This window comes from Dama dama, chromosome 11, assembly GCF_033118175.1.
Source record: "Dama dama isolate Ldn47 chromosome 11, ASM3311817v1, whole genome shotgun sequence".
Classification (NCBI taxonomy): domain Eukaryota; kingdom Metazoa; phylum Chordata; class Mammalia; order Artiodactyla; family Cervidae; genus Dama; species Dama dama.
This window is the reverse complement of record NC_083691.1, coordinates 97,162,522-97,187,172: the sequence shown is the minus strand read 5'-3', so window position 1 is coordinate 97,187,172 and position 24,651 is coordinate 97,162,522. Positions and strand designations below refer to the sequence as shown.

The 24,651-nt window shown below is 44.2% G+C and overlaps 1 protein-coding gene across 1 annotated transcript; it reads right to left on the bottom strand.

Annotated features, from left to right (window-relative positions):
* Positions 1-1,820: 1,820 nt before the first annotated feature.
* Positions 1,821-24,293, bottom strand: LONRF2 (LON peptidase N-terminal domain and ring finger 2). Its single transcript, XM_061156131.1, is given in 18 exon segments — positions 1,821-2,015; positions 5,979-6,131; positions 8,054-8,216; positions 8,816-8,974; positions 10,218-10,254; positions 10,257-10,335; positions 11,668-11,742; positions 11,744-11,783; positions 12,317-12,410; positions 14,714-14,760; positions 14,762-14,913; positions 15,817-15,906; positions 15,908-15,976; positions 16,646-16,768; positions 19,211-19,331; positions 23,741-23,827; positions 23,829-24,131; positions 24,133-24,293. Coding segments are annotated over 18 exon segments (2,148 nt in total).
* Between the last annotated feature and the right edge of the window lie 358 nt (positions 24,294-24,651).

Genomic DNA, 24,651 nt, shown 5'->3' with positions numbered 1-24,651 from the left:
GTGGTGCTAGTGGTAAAGAATTCACCTGCCAATGCAAGAGATGCCTGGGTCAGCAAGATTCCCTGGAGGAGGAAATGGCAATGCACTCCAGTATTCTTGCCTAGAAAATTCCATGGACAGAGGAGCCTGGCGGGCTACATATAGTCCATGGCATTGCAAAGAGTCAGACATGACTGAGAGATTGAGCACACACGTTGTCAATGCATGAATTAGTAACATATTTTAGAAATCACTTGGCCAAATTGCCTTTAAGCCATGTTTAAGATGAGATTTGAGATACACAGTATGTGAGGCACTGGAAACAGTGACGGGAAAATACCTTCAAATTTTCTCTTTGTGATTAAGTTAAGATTAGTATTTGCTCACTCCATAATGAAACTGAGTTTCAGCCACTGAAACCTCCCACAACTAAAAACAAATATGACTATGAAGTCTTTCTAATAAAAATGCTTGATGGATTGTGAACCCACCACCACTGGTCATCATTAACTACATTTCCTAAAACTCAAACATCACATACCTTGAATGAATAATAAAGCAAAACTCAAAGCTGTGATTAACTCTCTAGTCTGGTTTTCATCATCTCTTCATTAAAAACATCTACCTCACAGACCAAGAAGCCACCTAAACATACCAGCTTTCAGGCCAGTGAGGATGAGTCAGCACATCAGGTTCAAATGGTTATTACAACTATCATCAATATGCACTAGGGGGTTGGAAGTTATACACTGTATTTAACTAGTCTGATCATAGTAAAACTTAAAAAAAAAAGAATTTTTAGGCTGCGTTTGGAAAAAAAAAACTTGCTAAATATTTACATCCCATACCCACCTCCCTCTCTTTGTATATTGTCCTGGTATGCTTTCCTGGGATAAATAGATACTGAATTCATAGCATCTTTTTAATGTCTATCAGTGGATGGACAGTGAGCTCAAATTGACTGATGGGTCTAACATCTAATGCTGATCTGAGTAGAAACATGACATTTTCTAAATGCTTCACACCCACTGAATTAATAAGACATTGTGTTTCCAAGGGGTTCTCTGCACTATTTTGGTTGTATTCTTAACATCCCAATATGGGTAGAGTTTTAGCTCCCTTTATTCATCCTGTACTGTGTGGGTGTGCATATGCACAAATACATATCCTAAATCAACTACACTGTTTTCAGGCTTTCTACATCGAAGGTACACCTTCTTATATTTTGATATTCATTTATTTAAAATATGCAATTTACCACATTTGAACTACTGCAGGACACAAAAACACAGCTCTATTTGCTTCTATGCTACTTCTTGGATAAGGACTAACTTCACCCCCCACACTGAACAACGGTTTGACTCCTCCATTTCACAGTGACAGACAAAGCCTAATAAGCATGTTTCCAGCTAGCCCGGACTCTGAGAAATATGCTTCCAGATAACAGGGCAGTGTCCTTCTTCCTATCCACGCACCCAAGCGAGCTGTTCCCGTCTGGAGAAGCAAGACACTTCACTGGGAAGGCAATCTTCTTTCTAGCAAAACCTAAACCACTTGTCAATCATCTTTAGTGTACTGAGCACTGGAGCATGTGTTCCAGAGAGATTTTTTTAGGTTGTTTTCCAACCATGGGATCCATTCAGATTTCAGGCTCACCTTGTACGGAGTCAGATTCCACCTAGCACAGACTTAACTTCTGAGTAGGAAACAACATCTGCCAAGTGTTCCATTCTGGAACCCTATCAACAAGCATGTTACAAAGCATGATGGATGGATGTTAACTCATCCGTGCCTGGCACACCTCATAAAAACTCAAGTCCTTCCAGAAAGTTTGACAGAAATCAACTGTTTCTCTCCCTGCTATTAATGAGCTCTTGCCAGCTATTCATCTCACGCGTGATGATGACTAATATTCGCCTAATGGCAAGCAGGCACTCCTTCAGCGAGATCATGCCCAGTATGGCCAGTTGAGCCTTCTGCTCCAATGGCAACACTGCCAGCATCCACCAGGACCACGCGGGACCAATAGGGTTACTCTGCAAAAGAAAGGAAGACAAAATTAGCACCTCAAGTACAAGCCTATTCTCAATGTGGTCTTCTGTCTCATCAACACGAGCAAGAATTAAATGCTGCCTTCTCTCTGAGGTCTACTACACCATTCATGCAGCCCTAAAGCCCAAAGCTTACTTTTTAAAAAGCTTTTTATCATTTATTTATTTATTTATTTTTGGCCGGGCTGGGTCTTTGCTGGTGTGTGGGCTTTCCTCTAGTTGCACAGACTGGGGGCTACTCTCTGGTTGCAGTGCACAGGCTTCACATTGCTGCAGCTTCTCTTGTGGAGCATGGGCTCTAGGGTGCACAGGCTTCAGCAGTTGCAGTTTCCAGGCTTTACAGCACAGGGTCAATTGTTGGGGCGCACAGGCTTAGCTGCTCTGTGGCGTGTGGGGTCTTCCTGGATCGGAGATCGAACCCATGTCTCCAGCACTGGCAGGCAGAGTCTCTGCCGCAGAGCTACCAGAGAAGCCCCGACGAAGCTCACTTGTATGTTACACACTTAAATGGGGGAAATTCACAAAAGGAAGAACCTGCCAAGAGATGCATCTCCCACAGGAAAACGCTTCATGAATTAGTTGTTCTTATTCTCTTGAAGCTCTAGTTCACAATTCCCCCGGTGGTTCAGTGACCAAGACTCCGTGTTCCCAATACAGGCGACCTGGGTTCAATCCCGGGTCAGGGAACTGGATCCCACATGCCACAACTAGTAAGGCCAAGCACAGCCAAATTAATAATAATAAAGCTCTAGTTCAAAGTCTATGGCCCATTAGAAGAAGCAATCATAATTTTTATCTCTACTTTCCAATGTTCTGTTATTGTTTTTTAAACATGCTCTACAAAGCAAAATGTTTATAAAGAAACAGTGTAGGTACAAATTTGACTGTTACAAATCTTATAATAAAGTCAATGAGACAAATATACATATATATGAAATAGCTATATATATATGTTACTATTAAATATATAAATATATGTGTGGTATCATGGTTTAGTTGCTAAATCGTGTCTGACTCTTGTGACCTCATGGACTGTAGCCTACCAGACTCCTCTGTTCATGGACTTTCCAGATAATACTGGAATGGTTAGCCATTTCCTTCTCAGGGTATCTTCCTGACCCAGGGATCAAACCCAGGTCTCCTGCATTGCAGGCGTATTCTTTTACCAACTGAGCCACCAGGGAAGCCCATTTAATGAGTTACTATTAAATATATATATATGAATTATTATGCCACCTGATAGCCTTTATTTCATAACCAAACAGGCACTTCTGGATTGAGCTCTGAGCAAAAGGTAACTACAGAGTTGTTTTCAATATTCCTGGAACTGAAACCAAGATACCCAGATCTCTGCTTCTCCTCCATCCCCACTCCAGAAGCAAGCAGAATCCAAACTGGGAACCAGGGAGGGTGGCTCTGGGCTCACCTTAGCTCAGGGTGAGAGATGAAGAATGGCACCAAGGTCAAAGTGGGCAGCCCAGGTCACTGTGCAGAAGGCACCCACCTCCCCTCCAAGGGAAGACGGCACAGCTGTTGGACAAAACACCATACTCCCTTCCCTCCTCACTTTACAGAGTAGTGAGAAACTGAGTAGCAGGCTTAATGGGAAAGCCTCAGCATAAAGGGGCTTCCCTGGTCACTCAGACGGTAAAGAATCTGCCTGCAATGGAAGAGACCCAGGTTCGATCCCTGGGTAGGGAAGATTCCCCTGGAGAAGTGAATGGTTACCCACTTCAGTATTCTTGCCTAGAGAATCCCATGGACAGAGGAGCCTGGCGGGCTACAGTCCATGGGGATGCAAGGAGTTGGACACAACTGAGTGACCAACACTTTCACTTTCAGCATAAAAATACCTCCCACACTGGACCTAAAATCCTCCGCAGTGGGAAGACAGGCGGTCTCCCAAAGGTGTTCACCTTTTGGTTCCCGAAGCCCGTAACTAGGCAGCTTACATGGCGGCAGGGACCCTGCAGATGTGAGTGAGTCAGGGACCTGGAGAGGTGCAGAGATGATGCTGAATTGTTCCTGGCGGGTTCAACCTCATCACAAAGTCCTTCCAGCAGAGAACTGCTCTGGGCTGTGGTCAGAGGGGGGTGTGAATTATGGAAGAAGGGTCAGAGGTCAACACTGCTGGCCTGGAGGAAGGAAGGAAGGGGCCAGAGCCAAGGAACTGTAGCCTGTCAAGCCCAGAGAAGGGGAGGAAACGGACTCCCCTTCAGAGCCTCCAGCAAGGAATCAAGTCTTGCCGTCACTTTGATCGCAGCCTGGAGAGACCTGTGAGCGATTTCTAACCCCCAAACTGTACAATAATAAATTTCTGTTGTTTTTAAGCCAGGACAATCATGCAATGTGTTACAATTAGAGGAAAATTTGGGTTAATAAGCAAAAACACCTAGAAAAAAAGGGTAATTCATACTGTCATCAAGCTAGCCTAACCACCTTGCTTTCTGAATCTGAGCTACAAAACAGAGAAGGAGCAGAGATTATAATAGAGCAGAGGGTGAGGAATGCTTGAGGGTGATTTTTCACCGAAAGCATTTTCCTGGGTTTGGAAAGGACAGAACTCACATGACAGTAAAAGATACAAGCCACCAAGAGACACGAAAAGAAAGGAAAATTGATGGAAACAATACCAAAGACACTTCATCTGACCCTAAACCTGCTGAGACCTGGCCCTGTCCCCTCCCCTGTCTCCAGGACAGGTGAGTGGGCCCAGCCGGGGGAGCTGCAGGCTCTCAGTCAGAAGCCCGCACCATCCCCTCCTGGCTCTGTCGTCCAAATTCGGGGGAGACAAGCCATTTGCACTTAGCAATGCTTCACAGACCTGAAGCCTGTTCATCACTGAAACACAACGGAATATTACTCATCCATAAGAGGTACAAAACTGGGTCATTTGGAGTGATGCGGCTGAACCTAGAGTCTGTCATACAGAGCGAAGTCAGTCAGAAAGAGAAAAACAAATACTGTATATTAACACATGTACATGGAATCTAGAAAGATGGTACTGATGGACCTATTTGCAGGGCAGGGATAGAGGATCAGACTTAGAGAACAGAATTGTGGACACAGAAGGGGAAGGAGAGGGAGGGACGAATTGAAACAGTAGCATTGAAATATACCCACTACCATGTGTAAAAATAGGTAGCTAGTGGGAATGTGCTATATAATACAGGCGCTCAGCTCGGTGACCTGTGATGACCTAGAGGGGTGGGATGCCATGGGAGAGGGAGGAGGCTGAAGAGGGAGGAGACATATGTATACATGTGACCGACTCACTTTGTTGAACAGCAGAAACTAGTGTAACATTATAAAGCAACTATACTCCAATACAAACAAAATCCCATGATAAACCATAATGGAAAAGAACACTAATAAAAGAATGTATACATAGGTATAGCTGAATCACTTTGCTGTATAACAGAAATTAACGACACTGTGAACCAACTATACATCAATAAAAATAAATAAGAAAAAAAAGAAAAAAAACAGCATCACTGAAGCATGCCTGGGAGCAGAGAGAAAGCCCCTGAAGATGGGACAGAGGACTAGGAAAGCTTCTAAATTAATGACAGAGAATTTTCTCATTTATTCAACGCCCGTTCATTAGGGGTAAGGCAGGATTAGGTACAAAACATGGAGTCTGCCCTGCAGATGGACGGCAGTTACCAAATCGGCTGATGTTGGTGAGAGAAGTACAAAAGAGGACAGCCAGTCAGAGTAAACTGATTTCTGACAGAAAACACATCACCTTCACGTAGCATTTATCACTTTTGCTCCACAAGGCACACGCTACTCTATCAGGTGCTTCTCTGGGCTGCTGATACGTGACGTGGTTCACAAACGGCCGGGACGGAGCAGGCGGCAGGGCAGGGCTGCCACGCTCCGCTGGCTGTGACGTCCCAGCACACGGTGGCAGGAAACATCAGCAAGAGAAGCCGCGCGGCAGGCCCGAGGCTCAGGTTCTCTGTCCGGCGGCATTAACCCAAAGTGGCTTACACTCTGCTCTTCCGTGGGAGCCTGCAGTGAGGCGAGCCGGGACGCAGGCTGCCGATACACTGGGTCGGGCAGCATGCCGAGCTCCTCGTCCTCTGGGCCTTCCACCTCGTCAAGGAAGAGAGACAGCCTTCTCATCGGTTCATCAGCATTGCATTGAGCACTTCAGTAATTCATTAGCCTTTCATCAACGGACAGGTGGCGCTGCTGGTGAAGAATCTGCCTGCCAATGTAGGAGACGTGGGTTCCATCCCTGGGTCGGCAAGATCCCCTGGAGAAGGAAATGGCAACCCACTCCAGTGTTCTTGCCCGGGAAATCCCACGGACAGAGGGGCCTGGCGGGCTACAGTTCGTGGGGTGCAAAGATGGGACAGGACTGAGCACACACGCGGGTACACAAGCTCCATGTAGAAGCCTGCACTCTTACACAGTGGAGCTGAGTCTACCCCATGTCCATCAGTAACACCCAGATGTTCCTCTTAGTATCTTGATATAAAGATGTATCTGATATTACCAGGAATCATTTTTAATGGCTACATGCAATCCTCTATTTGAAATATACCATAATTTATTCAACCATTCACATAAGATGTATTTTATTAATAAGATAACACAAATAATATTAAGTAATTATGCAAAGTGGTTTTTTTCATATGTGCATGAGAAGGGGCTGTCACTGCCTCAGGATACATTCCCAGAAGCAGAATTATCAAGTCAAAGAGTTATTATTTAGTTGCTTAGTTGTGTCTGACTCTTTGTGACCCATGGATTATAGCCCACCAAGCTCCTCTGTCTATGGGATTTTCCAGGCAAGAATACTGGAGTGGGTTGCCATTTCCTTCTCCAGGGGATCTTTCCAATCCAGGGATGGAACCCTTGTCTTCTGCACTGGTAGGCGGATTCTTTTACCACTGAGCCACCAGGGTAGTTCAAGTCAAAGAGTTACAGCAGTTTAACACCTGTATTCCATGCCCCCAAACTATATTTCAAAAGATACGCTATAGCAACAGTGCACGCATGGTCTGAGCCTGATGCCAAGAGAGATCCTATGGCTTTAGAAGGACACACCCTGCTGCCTGGGCCCCTCTCACTGCCCAGCAAGGCTCCGTCCTACGTAGGAACACTGAGCAGAAATAGCTCCAGGCAGGGGCCAGGGGCCCGGGTTCTTCTGGCTTCCTCCCTCCCTCTCATGTGGGAATGCTAGCCAGTTGCTCAGTCACGTTAGGGTACAACTCCCTCATCTGTAAAATGGAAATAAACCACTAAGGTCCTTCCTGACTGCAAGACTACAGCATTTACTAAAATTGAGGTAGACTCTGGAACTAGATTATAACTTACAACCATTCTTAATTTGATTAAAAAGCAAAGATATCATTTTGCCAACAAAGATCTGTATAGTCAAAGCTATGGTTTTTCCAGCAGTCATGTACAGATGTGAGAGTTGAACCATAAAGAAGGCTGAGCGCCAAAGAATTGATGCTTTTGAACTGTGGAGTTGGAGAAGACTCTTGAGAGTCCCCTGGACAGCAAGATCAAACCAGTCAATCCTAAAGGAAAGCAACCTTGAATACTGTTTGGAAGGACTAATGCTAAAGCTTAAGTTCCTATACTTTGGCCACCTGATGTGAAGAGCCAACTCATTGAAAGAGACCCTGATGCTGGGAAAGATTGAAGGCAGGAGGAGAAGGGGATGACAGAGGATGAGATGGTTGGATGGCATCACTGACTCAATGGACATGAACTTGGACGACTTCCAGGAGATGGTGAGGGACAGGGAAGACTGGCGTGCTGCAGTCCATGGGGTTGCAAAGAGTCGGCCACAACTTAGCGACTAAACAACAACAAAAACAGAAGAGGAACCCAAGAGCCACCACACTCAGTCATCATCTTCAAACCAGCTCCCTGTGCCCCAGACCTTGCCATTCACCTGGCTGCATTCTGCCCTCTGGCCCGTGAGGCCTGGTGCCCACAGGTGAGCAGAAAGAGCGGCTGGAGAGGAGATGGAGCTGGCACTGCAGGTGGCTACTCACCCTTTCATCTTCCAAGTATTCAATGTCCGCTGTGTTGTAGCCGTCTCTGTGACGGTGGCTCAAAACCCGGAAGCGGCTGATCCCCGAGGCGTCAACGACGGAGCTGCTGTCGGGGAATGTCCTGACGTCCTTGACTTCCTGCACGCAGCCGTACTCCGAGATCCTGGCGGGACAGGTGGGAGAGACAGCCGAGAATCAGCAGGTGTGATGTTCAAGGCAAAGGCGTGGGAGACAAGACCAGAATGAAAGGTGGAGTCACAACACAGATGTCCCCAGGCTTATACTTCATTTTGTAATAGGAGCCACTAGAGATTACCAACATCATCTTAAGTTGTTCTCCAAGAAAAATGAAAAATGATGCATTTAATTATAAGCCCCCTCCTCTTTTTAATCTTTTGGCTGCACCACCCAGCATGTTCACAATTACATAGTGTTAGTCTCCCAGTCCTGTCCAACTCTTTGTGACCCCATGGACTGGACCGCGAGGCTCCTCTGTCCATGGGATTTTCCAGGCAAGAACACTGGAGTGAGCAGCTGTTTCCTTCTCAAGGGGAATCTTGCCAACCCAGGGGTCAAAACCAGATCTCCACATTGCAGGCAGATTATTTACGATTTGAGCCACCAGGGAAGCCCCACCACACAGCATGTGGGATCCTATTTCCCCAACCAGGAATCAAACCTGTACCCCCTGCATTGGAAGCATGGAGTCTCAACCACTGGGAAGTCCCCAGAACCTTTTCTTTGAATACTGATAATTCTTACTCCGTGTGCTCAGCAGATAAACACATGCCAAACCGTTTGGTGCCCGTTTCCATGCATCTTCGTATCATAAGCCGATAGCGGGGCTCGAAGACGTGGAGCAGGCAGGATACGGTGGGGAAGGCCATGGCGCATGCAAAGATGGGCACATCTCTGGTCAGACTGCGGGGTAAGAGGAATGTTAACTAGGTGTGGGAGCTGTCAGACATGGAAGGGCGTGACAACCGTGGTTCTCTTAATGACAAAACCCTCAGGCTTGCCTAAGCCTTAGGTGGGAGAAGAAAGTCAACAGTCACAGCATGAAAAAGTTCTCAGCCAGCCCTCTTATTTAATCTGATGAGAGAACATGCTTAAGATCACTATGAACACATTCTCACGACCTTGAGGGCACAGTGCTAAGTGACGTAAGTCAGACAGAGAAAGACGGAAACTATATGATCTCATTTATATATGGCATCTAAAAACAAACAAAACCAAGTTCATAGATACAGAGGACAGGCAGGGTTACCAGTAGTGGGTGTGTGTCTGTGTGTGTGTCTGTGTGTCTGTGTGTGTGTCTGTGTATGTGTGTGTCTGTCTGTCTGTGTATCTGTGTGTGCAATCCGTGAAGGGGGTCAAAAAGCACAAAGTTCCAGTTATAAAATAAACAAGTCCTGGAGATGCAATGCACAGCATGGTGACCATAGTTAATGCTACTGTATTGCATATTTAAAAGTTGCTAAGAGAATAAACCTTAAAAAGCTCTTATCACAATAAAAATATTGTAACTTTGTCTGGAGACAGATGTTAACTTAGATTTACTATGGTGATCATTTCACCATATACACAAATATCAACTCACTCTCTTGTACACCTAAAACTAGTATAATGTTAAACGTCAGTTACATCACAAGAAAAATAAGAAAAAATTCTGATGAAAGCAAAAATGACAGATGTCAAAAGTAATGAATCTACTAATAAATAAAAAAGACTAGAAGAATGATAAGATCTCAACACTTACAGATCACTACAACACAAAACTTTAATCACTTTAAAAGAAAAAAAAAACAACTGTCAAACCTATTTTGAGGGGGAAAAAGCCTGTTTTCAAACACCTTCTGTTTTTAATGAACTGTGCCTTTTCAGTTCTGAAAAATTCAGTATTGCTTATTTAGACATAAAAAGCAACTATATATATATATAAAAAAGCAACTATATGATTTTGTCAAAACATACTTTTGGAATATTTCTTACAATCTTCTTCAATTAAATTCCATAAACTCTTTGCAATTAATTTTTTCTTTTTTGAGGCCAATTTCTCTGCCAAAGAGGGGGTAAAAAAAACTGAGATAGAGCTGTGAGGTTAGCCAGGATTTTCTTCTTTAACCTCCATGCAGCACGAAGTACCTAGAGCATGAGGACTTACTGTGACAGCTCTGTCATTTCTTCATCGTAGATTCTCTGTCAGACAGCTCATCTGAGAAATACCGAAATATTAACTCTTCGGCCAGAGCAGTTGTATTAAAATTTCTGCTTGCCAACAACTGTAACAAAACAAAGTTAAATAATACTGCCTGGTATTTAATTCTTTTTTTTTTTCTTTTTAAGATTTTTCTTTTTTCTTTTTTTTTTGACGTGAACCATTTTTAAAGTCTTTATTGAATTTGTAAAAATATTGTTTCTGCGTTTGGTTTTTTGTCTGCAAGGCATGTCAGATCTTAGCTCCCTAACCAGGGATGGAGCCCACACACTCTGGAGGGGAAGGTTAAGTCTTAACCACTGTACCACCAAAGGAAGGCCCTATGGTAATCAATGCTTAAGGAAAAAGGGCTCTCTTTTGTAGGGAGCTGGGGTCTCAGAAGACAAAGGAACTGAGGTGAGAGAGATGGAAGGTCAGCCCTGTGAGGGAGGGGCGGGCTGTCCCTCCCCCAGGAAAGCAGCTCAGCAGACAGGGTTTGCCTGGAGGAAGGAAGAGGCAATTAACATCTTGCTGGCGTTTGTCTATACTCTCCATGGAGAATCTGGTCAGGGAGGGGAGAGGGAGTTGAGTAGCAGGTGGTGGAAGACAAGAGAAATATCAAAGAATCGCCTTGGAGGGTGAAAAGCTGAAGCTACCGGAGAAGAACAGCAAAAATGACTAATGGTATTTCAAGTCTCAGATTTCAGATTATGAATTTCAACTGAAATTTAATCTTCCCTACTTTGTGGGTTGACTCTAGCTTTGCTCTCTACTTATATAGACACACACAAAAGCAAAAAGGGCTGACTTTGTCAGGACTGAGAATGGGAGCTAAGGCACCAAGCTGCATGTGAAGGGAAAGAAGGTGGAGGCCAAATTTTAAAAGTGCCAGTGTTAGGGGAAGCACACTGATTGAAACCGCTCACCCTGGCCAGGCACCATAGTAACCAGTTGCATGAGTTGTTTTATGACAGGAGATCCTGATAAGGAATATGGAACTAATAAGCCACCACCAACCCACCAACCGGAAGAGTTCGGGAAAGGTCGAGAGGAGAAACCGCGTGTCCGCCGACTTCCCAGGATCCCTCTCGCTAGCATCCATCTTGGCTGAGCGATGCGTGGGCCACCAGGAAAGACTCTGAATTAGAATGATTGGCCAAAGACCACCCGGAAACTAATCCCATCACCATAAAACCCAAGACTGCGAGCCACGCGGCAGAGCAGTTCTCCTGGGTCCCCTCACCTACTGCTCTCCACCTGGGTGCCCTTTCCAATAAAATCTCTTGCTTTGTCAGCACATGTGTCTCCTCGGACAATTCTTTTCCGAGTGTTAGACAAGAGCCCGCTCTTGGGGCCCTGTAGGGGGCGTCCCCCTTCCTACAACACCCGGATAAGTCATTTCCAGAGAAATACCTACTTCTGAAAGTTTTTCTTTGCACACGGGACAATGTAGGGCGTGGTCCAGGCAGAGCTCCTGGCATTTCAGGCAAAAACGTGTGTCCACAGGGCATAGTCACAGGTTCAAAGAGCAACCTGCAGAAACATCTGGGTTTTCAGCAAGACACGTCCACAGTAGGCTTTCAAAGAATCTGTTTATACCCATTTTCCGTATTTATCTTATCAGATTTTTAGAAAATAAAGCAATTGTTATTGAGGTGTATGCAATTTCTCTGACAATAGGAGACACAGAGGTAAAGAGCAGACTTTTGGACTCAGTGGGAAAAGGAAAGGGTGGGATGATTTGAGAGAACAGCATTGAAACATACGCACGATCGATGTAAAACAGATGACCAGTGGAAGTTTCATGCATGAAGCAGGGCACCCAAAGCCGGTGCTCTGTGACAACCTGGAGGAATGAGGTGGGAGGGAGTTGGGAGGGGGGTTCAGGATGGAGGGGACACAGGTATACTTATGGACAACTCATACAGATGTATGGCAAAAACCATCACAATATTGTAATTATCCTCCAATTAAAACAAATAATTTTTTAAAGCCCATTACGTTTAGGGCACAAAATTCAGAAAGGCTGGATTTTTCACAGTGGTGTAGATGCTGTGTCACCACACCTCACGCAAAGGGCACACCCGAAGTCAGCCACCTCTGTGGGGAGCTCTTCACTTTCTCCTGTGTTAGAGTTCACATTTCTTTGGGGTAAGGAGTCTGCCTCTGAAAAAATTTAAATGCTATAATTAACACTTGCACATCTGGGTAAGTTCAATTTAGTCACTCAGTCGTGTCCGACTCTTTGCGACCCCATGAACCGCAGCACGCCAGGCCTCCCTGTCTATCACCAACTCCTGGAGTCCACCCAAACCCATGTCCATTGAGTCGGTGATGCCATCCAGCCATTTCATCCTCTGTCGTCCCCTTCTCCTCCTGCCCTCAATCTTTCCTAGTATCAGGGTCTTTTCAAATGAGTCAGCTCTTTGCATCAGGTGGAAAAAGTATTGGAGTTTCAGCTTCAACATCAGTCCTTCCAATGAACACCCAGGACTGATCTCCTTTAGGATGGACTGGTTGGATCTCCTTGCAGTCCAAGGGACTCTCAAGAGTCTTCTCCAACACCACAGTTCAAAAGCATCAATTCTTCAACACTCAGAAGCGATAAAGTGTATTTCCTCTGGCTAAAGTGTGTTACAGGCTCCTCTGGTGGCCCAGATGGTAAAGAATATGCCCACAATTTGGGACATTCAGATTCAATCCTGAGAGAGAGATCCCCGAGAGAAGGGAAGAGCTACCCACTACAGTACCCTTGCCTGGAGAGTTCCATGGACAGAGGAGCCTGGGGGGCTACAGTCCATGGGGTCACAAAGAGTCGGACATGAATGAAGCAACTGAGCACGCGCTCAGGGACACATTTACTTATTTATTTTTAAAAATATTTATTATTTGGCTGCTTGTGGAGGGGGGCACACAGAATCTTTGATCTTCATTGTGGCATGTGGGAACTTTTAGTTGTGACATACAGGATCTAGTTCCCTGACCAGGCATCGAACCCCGGCCCCTGCACTGGGAGTGCAGGGTCTTAGCCACTGGACCACCAGGGAAGTCCCGCAGGGACACATTTAAATGAGTTTTAAATTTCCTTGACAGTTCCAGGACTCCCAGGGACGCCAAGATCCCTGATGCTGGATGGCGTCCCTTACAGAAAATGGTGTGGTGTTTGCATATAACCTAAGCACACCCTCCCAAACACACAGGCACAGCCTAGAGGTATCTCGGGGTCAGTTCCAATCCACCGCAATAAAGTGAATACCACAATAAACTGAGTCATACAAATCGTTTTTGGTTTCTCACTGCAGATCAAACTTGTATTTGGGCTTCCCTGGTGGCTCAGGGTTAAAGAATCTGCCTGTCAATGCAGGAGGCATGAGTTCGATCACTGACCTGGGAAGATCCCACATGCCAAGGAAAAACTAAGCCTGCGCACCACGACGACTACTAAGCCCGGAGCCGCGACAACGGAGCCCGGAGCCGCGACTCCTGAAGCCCGAGCACCTAGATATCCCGTGCTCTGCCGCGAGAGCAGCCGCGCAGGGAGCAGTCTGAGCACCGCGACAGAGTAGCCCTCACTCTCCACGCTAGAGGGAGCCCGCGAGCAGCAGCAAGGACCCGGCACAGACAAAAATAAAGTTTAAAAAAACACCTTAGGTTTACGCTATATTGTGGTCCACTAAGTGTGCAGTAGCATTATGCCTAAGAAAACAATGCACATATGTTAATTAGAAATAGTGTTAGTCGCTCAGTCGTGTCTGACTCTTTGTGACCCCATGGACTATAGCCGGACAGGATCCTCTGTCCATGAGATTCTCCAGGCAAGAATACTGGAGTGGGTAACCATTCCCTTCTCCAGGAGATCTTCTAAATCCAGGGATCGAAGCTTGGTCTCCTGCTGAGCCACCAGGGAAGCCCTAATTAAAAATAATTTATTGCTAAATGGGATAACCATTTCCTGACAAGACAGGTTTGCCACAAACCATCAATCTGTTAAAAAAATAATAATCATCATCATCTGCAAAGTACAATAAATGAGGCATGTCTATACCTTAAATCATCTCCAGATTACTAATAATACTCATAGCAATACATGTAAATGTTATGTAAATAGTTGCTACACAGGGTAAAAGCAAGTTTTACTTTTTGGCACTTTCTGAAATTTTTTTCCCAAATATTTTTGATCTGTGGTTGGTTGAATTCACATGTACTGAAGCCTGAATGTATATAGCCATCATTTATCTATAAAGCATGAATAAAAGTTAAAAGTTATACCTAAATTTCTCTGTGTCTTTTAGCTATGAAGTCTTTATAGAAGTAACCACTGAAACTGGCCTATCATCTGAAAGGTGATATATTCATTTCACTATTCATCTTAAACTGCCTGTATAAAAATTTAAGTATATTAAGCATCAGCCAGCAGTCTATCACTCTACAGTCACATACTCCATGACAAACAGCCTACTAACCTTTCTTGAGAAATTTCCCAGTGGCATTCACATCATGCGCATCCTGAGTCATTTGGAAACTGTCTCTTTAAACCAGTGCTGGGCTCCGTTGGAAGGATGTCGTCTAACACCTCCTGATCCTCTTCACAGTGTAAGCCCAGTATGAAATGTAAAACTGAGGAACTGCTATTTCTAAACACATCAGGTTTCTCAGATGGATTCTGATAAAGTAGGAAAAAAGAATCCTGAATATTAGCATAAGAAAAAAAGTTCAGGCAATAGCCTTTCTTGGGAATCTTTGGAAAAAAAGAAGGCTTACACTTTTCCTTCATAATGGGTTTCATCTATTAACTGTTGAGATGAACTGTACAGTTTTCATGGTAGAATATAAGGATAATTTCTTCCTGAGAGAGCAACTGAACACCAGTATTCATATATTCAAATTATCCCTGTGCTTTCTTTTCTCTAAGACAAAATAATTTCAAGTCTCCTGAGGTTTGGGGTGTTTTGGAATGTTTTAGAAGTTTCTTTCAATCTTCAGCAATTTTTTAAAATATTTTATTTATTTACTTGGCTGCGCCAGTCTTAGTTGCATGTGGAATCTTTAGTTGCAGCATGTGGGACCTAGTTCCCTGACCAGGGATCAAACCCAAGCTCCCTGCATTGCAGGCACAGAGTCTTAGCCACTGGACTACTAGGGAAGCCCCATCAATCTTCAAAGCTTTTCAGTACTTCCACCAACATCCTTTGAAAGTTTTAACTCTCAAGAGGAGAAGCCAGAACTGGTCTTGAGAAGTACTAGCTAATGGAACATCAACATCTGAATAACTTGTAAATGTTCAAAACTACATTAAGCTTAATGGAGATAATTACGACAGCGACTCCGCTGGTGGTTCAGTGGTTAAAAGAAGCCACCTCTCAATGCGGGTGATGTGATTCCACCCCTGGTCAGGGCACTAAGATCCCACATTCCCTGGAGCAGCAAAGCCCAAGAGCCACAGCTGGGGAGTCCATGTGCTGCAACAAGAGATCCTGCATGCTGCAACGGAGACCTTACGCAGCTAAATTTAAAAAAGAAAAAAAAAGAGAGAGAGATAATATTGACAAATACGTGCACTTCCCACCTTAGACCTTCCTGCACTGCCACCGTCCTCCACAGGACCCTGGCTGTTCACACTCTCTGACATTGAGCCTTTAATCTCGTGTTCAACAGTATGTTTGGGTGGAAGATGTTAAATTCTGAGGCACATTTTCTGAAGCTGGGAAAAACACCTCACACAGTACCTACAAAACTGCCAAGAGGAAAAAGAGGAAAAAAAGTGTTCAAAAAAACACTTTTGAAAAATACATAACAAACCTAAAAGATTCACAGAAAATGTAAAAACAAGAACTCATGGTCACTGGAAATGCTTAGGCTGTGTAACTACCATACAAGTTTTTTTAATAGGGTAGGTCCTTACACCAAGTGACTTGATGACCTCTAATAAGATTAGGCTAAAGATCTGCATAAAAGAGCAGGTATTTCTGCATCTTGTTGGAGAAGCTTTGCTGAAAATTTCAAGTCAACCTATGTAGCTGAATTTATATATTTTGCATATATCACAATGTCTTTTATGTGGCTCCTGCACAAACTATAACATTTGAATTACAAACCCCAGGATAAATCACCTTGCATCCCCAGCGTCACACATTAACCTTGTCTCACTGATACCTGTCATTAGTTCAGCAGAGGTGAGATATATGTGCCCCTGACTCGTGAGACGTGCTGCATTATTCATAAATGAAGGTTATCAAATGCGTGAACTCATCATTATCACTGTGCATTTTAAATCACACTGTCATGAATATTCAGAGCTACATTTCTCACTTATTTTACACAAAGGAGCTACTCAGCATGAACACAAAGGCAGAAGGTAAGACTCAAAGAAGCAAGTCATTGAAGGGGAATCACACCTTCTGGGCTTCTTTCTTCACTGAGTTACATTCAGGATTTAGAGCAAGGCAATAGAGAAACTCCTTCAACGTCTCCTTACTTCTTCCCAGGCCAGAGAGAGCCTGGGCTTTCACATGATGCCCCTGGATGCATCCAAAGACAAACATTTGAAAAAAACAGTGTGATGATACACTTGCATACAAACAGCCCTGAAAAAAATCACTGGAACTGTTTTATTTTCATATCAAATAGAATAAACACAAGCCCACGGAGCATGGCTTCAGATCGACCATGTTATAGAGCCGGCAAACCTGAATGTCCCACAAGTATGATCCACGATCAGAACACCAGAGTCCGCACGTGGAGTCTGATCCCAAAGCAGGTGCAAGGGACCGGCTAAGAGAGAATTGGATGTCTGGCCCTTTAACTCACTCAGTAATCAGAGGTCACTACCATGTTCCTGTCTTCAAGGTGCATACGGTCTTGTGGGAGCAGACACACATGATAGAAGTAACTATAACAAAGTGTTAACATACAAAGTACCACAACAGAAATGAACAGAACACAACATGGATCAGTATTTCCCAACAGCATTTTGTTTTTGCTTTACGGATGCAATATTTTCTCAAATCACTATATATTGTGGTTTGTTTGTTGGACTAGTTCACGTGTTATATTTCCATTGGAGTCAGTTGTTTCCATCATTTAATCTTTCTCTTCTTGCGCTATTGAGTTTTTTTCTTGTTGGTCCTCAGTTCTTCGCTCATATTTAAGAAAGATGAACTGCTTTCAGCAGGTTTCCTCTGACACTGAGTCAGTTAGATTCTAGGATGACTGGATGGATGGATGACTGGGTGGATGGATGGATACTGGATAGATGGATGGATGGATGACTGGATGAATGGATGACTGGATAGATGGATGGATGGATGACTGAATGGATGGATGGATGGATGACTTGGTGGATGACAATATAGATGGGTGGATGGATGACTGGATGGATGGATAACTGGGCAGATGGATGACTGGGTGGATGAGTGGACAGATGGATGGATGGATGACTAGATAGATGGATGGATGAATGTCTGACTCGATGGATGGATGGACAGATGGATGGACAGATGAATGACCAGATGAATGGATGGATGGATGGATGACTGGGTGGATGACTGGATAGATGGACCATTGGAAGAATGGATGACTAGATAGATGGATGGATGACTGGATGGATTAATGATTGGATGACTGGATGGATGAATGACTGAATGGATGGAAGACTGGATGGATGGATGGATGGATGGATGGATGACTGGATGGTTGGATAGATGAATAGATGACTGAATGGATGGATGACTGGATAGATAAAGGTAAAAGAACAGGCTACATATTGTCTATTAACCTGGGTTAATGTTTCTTCAGTGTTTCTAAAACAAATGTAATTAGAAAGTAATACAGCAGGAGGAAAAATATCTTAATTATTAAACAGAGAATGCTATAGGTGTTTATCTCATCACAAGTTCTTTAAAACTTTAAAATCTCTTAAGGGGTTTAAAATTCAAAGATTCATGAAAAAAGCTACACCTTTTATTCTTTGGCTTACAAATCTTCTCAAGGACAATTTAAGCTATCATTGTTAGGTCAGCCAACCTTAATTTGTATCACAGAGAAAGAGACATTGGAACTTTCCAGCTAAGACACAGAGATTAAAATTATTCCAGAATACATACAAAGTGCACCCTTTTACCAACATTGCCTATATTCACCATGTATATTAGGGCTCTACTGCTGGTCATGATTATTACATGATCTTCCTATTTAAACTGTCATCTTAAACATTTCTTTTAACTCACAAATTTATACAGTTCTATTATTTTGTTTACATGTTTGTTCACTGCATAAGGCATATTATTCAGTTAATCATCTACTAAGAGTAATCTAAATTAGTGTTTCTGTTCTGCCCGTAGTCCACGTCCCTGGTCGGGAAAGAAGACTCCTCGAAACAATGCAACTTGCAATAGTGGAATTTATTACTGACTCGAGCCAGGGCCTCCCACCCTCACCAGGTGTGTGAGGACGAAAGGCCCTGAGCCCCAGTTCTCTCGGGTATTTATTAGGTCAAAATAAGCAGCAGGTAGTTGGTGCAATCGGATTGGTTACACAGTGGGTAGTTGGCGTAAGCGGATTGGTTACACAGTTGCAAGGTAATTTTTGTTGGCCCAAAGTGGGGCTTTCAGCTTTCCCCTGATAGGTTCCCTTTTTTCTGGCTAGGCATATGTTGATTGGCTGGCTCCAGGAGGCCTGATAATTATGTTACCCCTGGAAACCAGGCCTATTCCTAATCTAGGCTGCCTACCATGGCGTTAGCCGTGACAGCCTCACATTTCTTATCTAGATCCAGTTGGAAACTTGGTCTTTCAACTGTGCTGGATTACTATGAAGTGGATTGTGACATTTAGACTACCTATAAACTGAGAGAAATGTACACTGTCTATAGCTGCCTGATCACAATAGTCTTATTTAATAATTTATTAAGAACATTCCACAAATTTACATTTATTATCTCCAAAGCCGACCCATACAAATACCTTAGGCAAGAGAGGTTCATTCTGACAAACTTCACCAGCATCCTGCAGAGCCTGCTCACAGTTCTTCATGGATAAACACAACTCTGCTTGCAGCAGCAATAATGAATTATCACCAGGAGCTGAAAGACATTAGGAATGGAAATAAACAAACCTGACTGCATTTTAAAAAATTATCTTTAAGCGATTAAAAATATTAAACTAGAAAACAAACATAAAGGTAACCCTACTTTGTTGGTGGGAATGTAAACAGCCACTGTGGAGAACGGTATGGAGATTCCTTAACAAACCAGGAAGAAAACTAACATGAAAGTGAAAGTGGAAGTCACTCAGTCGTGTCCAACTCTGTGTGACTCCTTGTGATTGTTCTTTTTGTCACTTTCAAGATTTCCTTTTGCATGAGTACTTATATGAATGTTTATATGATTGTGTGAAAGTCGCTCAGTCATGTCCGACTCTTAGCGACCCCATGGACTGTATAGTCCATGGAGTTCTCCAGGTCAGAATCCTGGAGTGGGTAGCCTTTCCCTTCTCCGGGGGATCTTCCCAACCCAGGAATAGAACCCAGGTGTCCTGCATTGCAGGTGGATTCTTACCAGCTGAGCCACAAGCCCAAGAATACTGGAGTGGGTAGCCTATCCCCTCTCCAGCGAATCTTCCCAACCCAGGGCTCAAACCGAGGTCTCCCGCGTTGCAGGCAGATTCTTTACCAACTGAGCTATCACAGACAACTAGGAAACTACAGTTCATAAAGACATGTATAGAACCCTGGTGGTCCAGGGGCTGAGACTCCAAGCTCCCAATGCAGGGGGGCCCAGGTTCCACCCCTGGCCTGGGAACCAGATCACATGCCACAACTTAAAAAAAAAAAAAAAAAAGATCCCACATGCTGCAAGGAAGATCGAAGATCCCACATGCTACAACTAAGACCCAGCACAAATAAATTTTTTTAAAAAGACACATGTATCCCAATGTTCTCTGCAGCACTATTCACAATAGCCAGGACATGGAAGCAATCTAGATGTTCACTGACAGATGAATGGATAAAGAAGTTGGGGCACATATATACAATGGAATATTACTCAGCCATAAAAAGGAATGAATTTGACTCAGTTGTAGTGAGGCGGATAAACCTAGAGCCTGTTGTACAGAGTAAAGAAAGTCAGAAAGAGAAAAACAAACATATTAATGCATATATATGGAATCTAGAAAAACAGTACTGATGAACCTATTTACAGAGAAGAAATGGAGATACAGATTTAGAGAATGGACTTGTGGACACAGTAGGGAAAAGAGAGGCTAGGAGAAATTGAGAAAAAAGCATTGACATGTATACAATATCATATGAAAAACAAGTAACCAGCAGGAAACTGCTGTGTAACACAGAAGCCCAGCCTGACACTCCGTGATGACCTAGAGGTGGGATGGAGGCAGGAGGCGCAAGACAGAGGGAACATTTTTATAATTATGACTGGTTTGCACCGATGTATTGCAGAAACCATCACAACGTTGTAAAGCAACTGTCCTCCAATTAAAAAAAAAAGGTAAAACAAACAACTTCTTCTCAAATCATATGTAGAGTTTCGTAATTTGGTAAGTCTATTTTACACAGCTTCTCTCAGGCAATCAGAAGAGAGAATGAGTGATATCTCAAAATGCATCAGGAAAACAGACTGCTACACACACACTAGCTACAACATAATTTCCACTGAGTAAACGCTGAGCCATCTTAATGTTGTAGCTAGGCATATAAAAATAAAAGATTCAGAGTAATTTTCTTGAAAGTACACAAGGAAATTTGCGCTTAAAAACAGAATAGTAAAACATAATTTGTTTTTCTATACATCTGAGTGGGTGCAGATTCATGACCATAACTGTTCTCATAATATGTTCTCTTAAGTGGGAAAAGAAGGGAAAAAAATCTTTTCCCTAGATTCTTCAAACAGAAGAGATCTTGAGAATTACTCATATGCTACCAAGGACCTAGGTCCAGCTACACAGAAGCCAAGAGAACTAATGGCAGTGTATGGGATTGCCGAGAAGGCAGGGTACCATGGAAATACGACAAAGTCAGAGCTCATGAAAGCAGAACCATTACAGCTATATCTTACGCTGCTGGACATAATTCACTCTACCCATACTCATGGTAGGATCTCTGAAACAGGGCTGAAGTGTGCCTTTTAGTTGATTGATAAATATTCGGGGCACCTAAGATGTGTTCTCATCTCTCCACTTCACACATGTTTTCAGCTTGCTCAAAATCCTTGAGCTTGACTTTTTCTCAAAGTAAGTACTTGGTGCTTTCCAAACCCTACTCTGTATCTTCTTAGTTTACACAGTTAACTGGGAAAACACGCATAAAAGAACTCATGCAAAAAGATAACTGTATCAAGACACGGTGAGCAGACACTGCTCATAAATGTGTTATTGCTACAAGTGTATAATACAGAGAAGGGTATGACAGGGGCAAAAGGGGGCAAGGGGAAAGGGACAGCAGGAATGGAAAGCCAAACAAGAAAAAGCTGAATTTTTTAAAAAGACATTAACTAGCTACAATAGAGATTAGCAACTTTTTTTTTCTGTAAAAGGCCAGGTATTAAATACTTTAGCCTTTGCAGGACAAGAGGTCAACTCGAGGATATGCAGGTATTTATATAACAAGGGAGAAAAAAATTTTTATAACTTATTTGTTAACAAAATTCAAAATATTTTTGTAATATAGGTCCACGGGGTCACAAAGAGTCAGACATGACTTGAGCACATACATACACAATTAGAAAAATGCAATTCTCTTCCAGAAGGTAAAATTTTCTCAATTCAGGTTCAGAGTTAGTGTCCCCTGTCATAAAAATCAACTGAAAATGTTCACCACCTGATCTATAGTGAAATTTTACATATTCATCTTTGAAAATGCTCACAGGTCCTATGCAAAACTGATGTCAGTCCACAAACGTGATTTTACTTAAAATTTTTTTTTGACATGGACCATCTTTAAAGCCTTCATTGAATTTGTTACAATACTGCTTCTATTTTATGTGTTGTTTTTTGGCCACCAAAAAACTACATGGGTAGTTCCCCCACCAGGTATTGAACCCAAGGCACTGGAATTGGAAATGTTGAGTCTTAACCATTGGACCACCAGGGAAGTCCCAAACATGTAGATTTTAGTTGAGTATTTCACTGCCTGGAAGGTGTTCATAGAATTCTATTATATTTGTCTCATGATATTAGCCTCTGTAGTCAGTCTGTACTGAACATAATTGCAGATTAATCCTTTCCAATCCAATACCAGGTTAAAGTGCCTCAAGGGCACAGTTAAATGCATTTTGAAACACAGAAATCTTTAGAGATTTTTGGAAATACAAAACAAACCAAAAAAAAAAAAAGAGAGAGAGAGAGAGAGAAAGAAAATGCTGCTGGAAATATATTCTGAGCTTGGGAAATATACCTACTGAAAATCTCCATGAAAATGGACATTTCCATCTTGTTCCCACTTTGCTACAAGCTAATTCTCTGGAATGCTCTAAATAATCACACCTGATTTAAAAAATAGCAGACTCTTGCATTCTAGTATTTGTACTGTTTCCTTTGACCTGGCAACAACAGCGGTGATAGTGAACATTTTTCTCTTATTCTTGAATCTTTTAAAAAAAAGTGTTTAATGTTTTAACATGAAGTATGTTTGCTAAAATCTTCTGAGAGGGAATATTTATCAAATTAGGTGAAGCTGCCTCTTATTCCTAGTTTCTTATAAGGGCATTATAATACGCGTGTATGTTACATGTAGTATGTCTCTCCCCTGGTGTTACAGTGCATCACACTGACTGCTTTACCTAATGTTGAATTACCCTTACATTTCAGGGATAAGCCTTCCCTCTTGACCTTAACTCTTACTACATAGCTGGATTCAAAATACTAAGAAATTTAATTAAAGTTTGGGCATCTATGTACCTATGTAATGTGATGGTGATGGTGTAGTCTCTAAGTCCTGTCTAACCCTGCGACCCCAGGGACTGTAGCCCGCCACACTCCTCCTTCCATGGGGTTTTCCAGGCAAAATTACCGGAGTGGGCTGCCATTTCCTCCTCCAGGGGGTATATAACCACCTGAAAAGCTAATTACACCGTAACAACACCTAACGGCCTTTGAGAGAGGAGGGAGGTCAGAGCCTGACTGCAGTGTAAGAGCATCCTTCCTGAATTCACCAGCTGAATCCCCAAAGCAGACCCGGCCCCACCACACGGCTCTCTTCTGCGCCCTGCCCCAGAGCGTGAGCCGTCTGCATTTCCCTGCACGACCACCGAAAACCCTTCACTACACCTCCACCCCTTCACTCCTAAGACAGGGTGAAAAAGCAGTCTTGGCCTCAAAAGACGGTTCAGCAACGCCGCGGAGGTCCTGGAAAGACCGCCCGCGGGTGCACCTGGCCTCTGCTCTTCGCCTCACCACCTCCAGAAAGCAAGTTCTCCCGGCCCGGGCCTGCGGCTCAACAGGCGCGCGGGCAGGCGGCCCTGCGCCCGCGCCCACTTAGCCAGGTCCAGGGCTTGGTGACACCCGGCCAGCGCGGCCTCGGGCTGCCGCTGGCGCTGCAGGTTCCGCGCCTGGCCCGCCAGCCTGCGCGCCCGGGAAGCACTTCTCCAGCAGGCCGCTCAGCACCACGCTGACCCGGCGCCCGGGCGGCCGGTCCGGGCCCGGCTCGGCGCAGCGCCCGCACACGGTGAGGCCGCACGGCAGCGTCACTGGCTTGTGCAGCAGCCGCCGGCAGCGCGGGAAGCCCAGCAGGTCCCGGGGCGCCTCCCCAGGGGCGCGGCCCGGGCTTTCCCGCAGTTCGCGCGGGCCCAGGGCGCGCGCCAGGCTGGCCGTCGGTTCCCCCAGCTCGTCCGGCCGCAGCGTCCCCAGGCACTCGGGGAGGCGGCCAGCGCGCCCCCAGCCGCAGGCACAGGTCGCGGTCGGGCTGCGCCAGGCCGGCCAGCGCCGAGCGGAAGAGCTCGGCCGCCGTGTCGTACTCGCCCGCGCGGCGTAGCGTGCACGCGTGGCGTACCGTGCACGGGAAAGTTGTTAAGAGAGCAAATCCAAGAGTTCGCATCACAAGGAGAAATTTTGTTTTTCCCTTCTTTCCTTTCCTTTCTTTCTATTGCATCTATAGGAAAAGATGGAGAAGGGAATGGTTACCCACTCCAGTATTCTTGCCCAGGAAATCCAAAGACAGAGGTAGCCTAGCGGGCTGCAGTCCATGGGGTCACAAAGAGTCGGACACGACTGAGGCGATTTAGCCGGCACACAAGATCACATTCTGTTTGAGAGGAACTTAAGGCATCACAGTGGATGTTCCCAATTAGGAGAGGTCAGTCAGGTTACACAGCATGAACATAGCCAGGGTCAGTGGGCTTGATCCCTCCACACAGTCTGGGTGGAGCACTGGTTGAGCACTCTAGGGACAGATG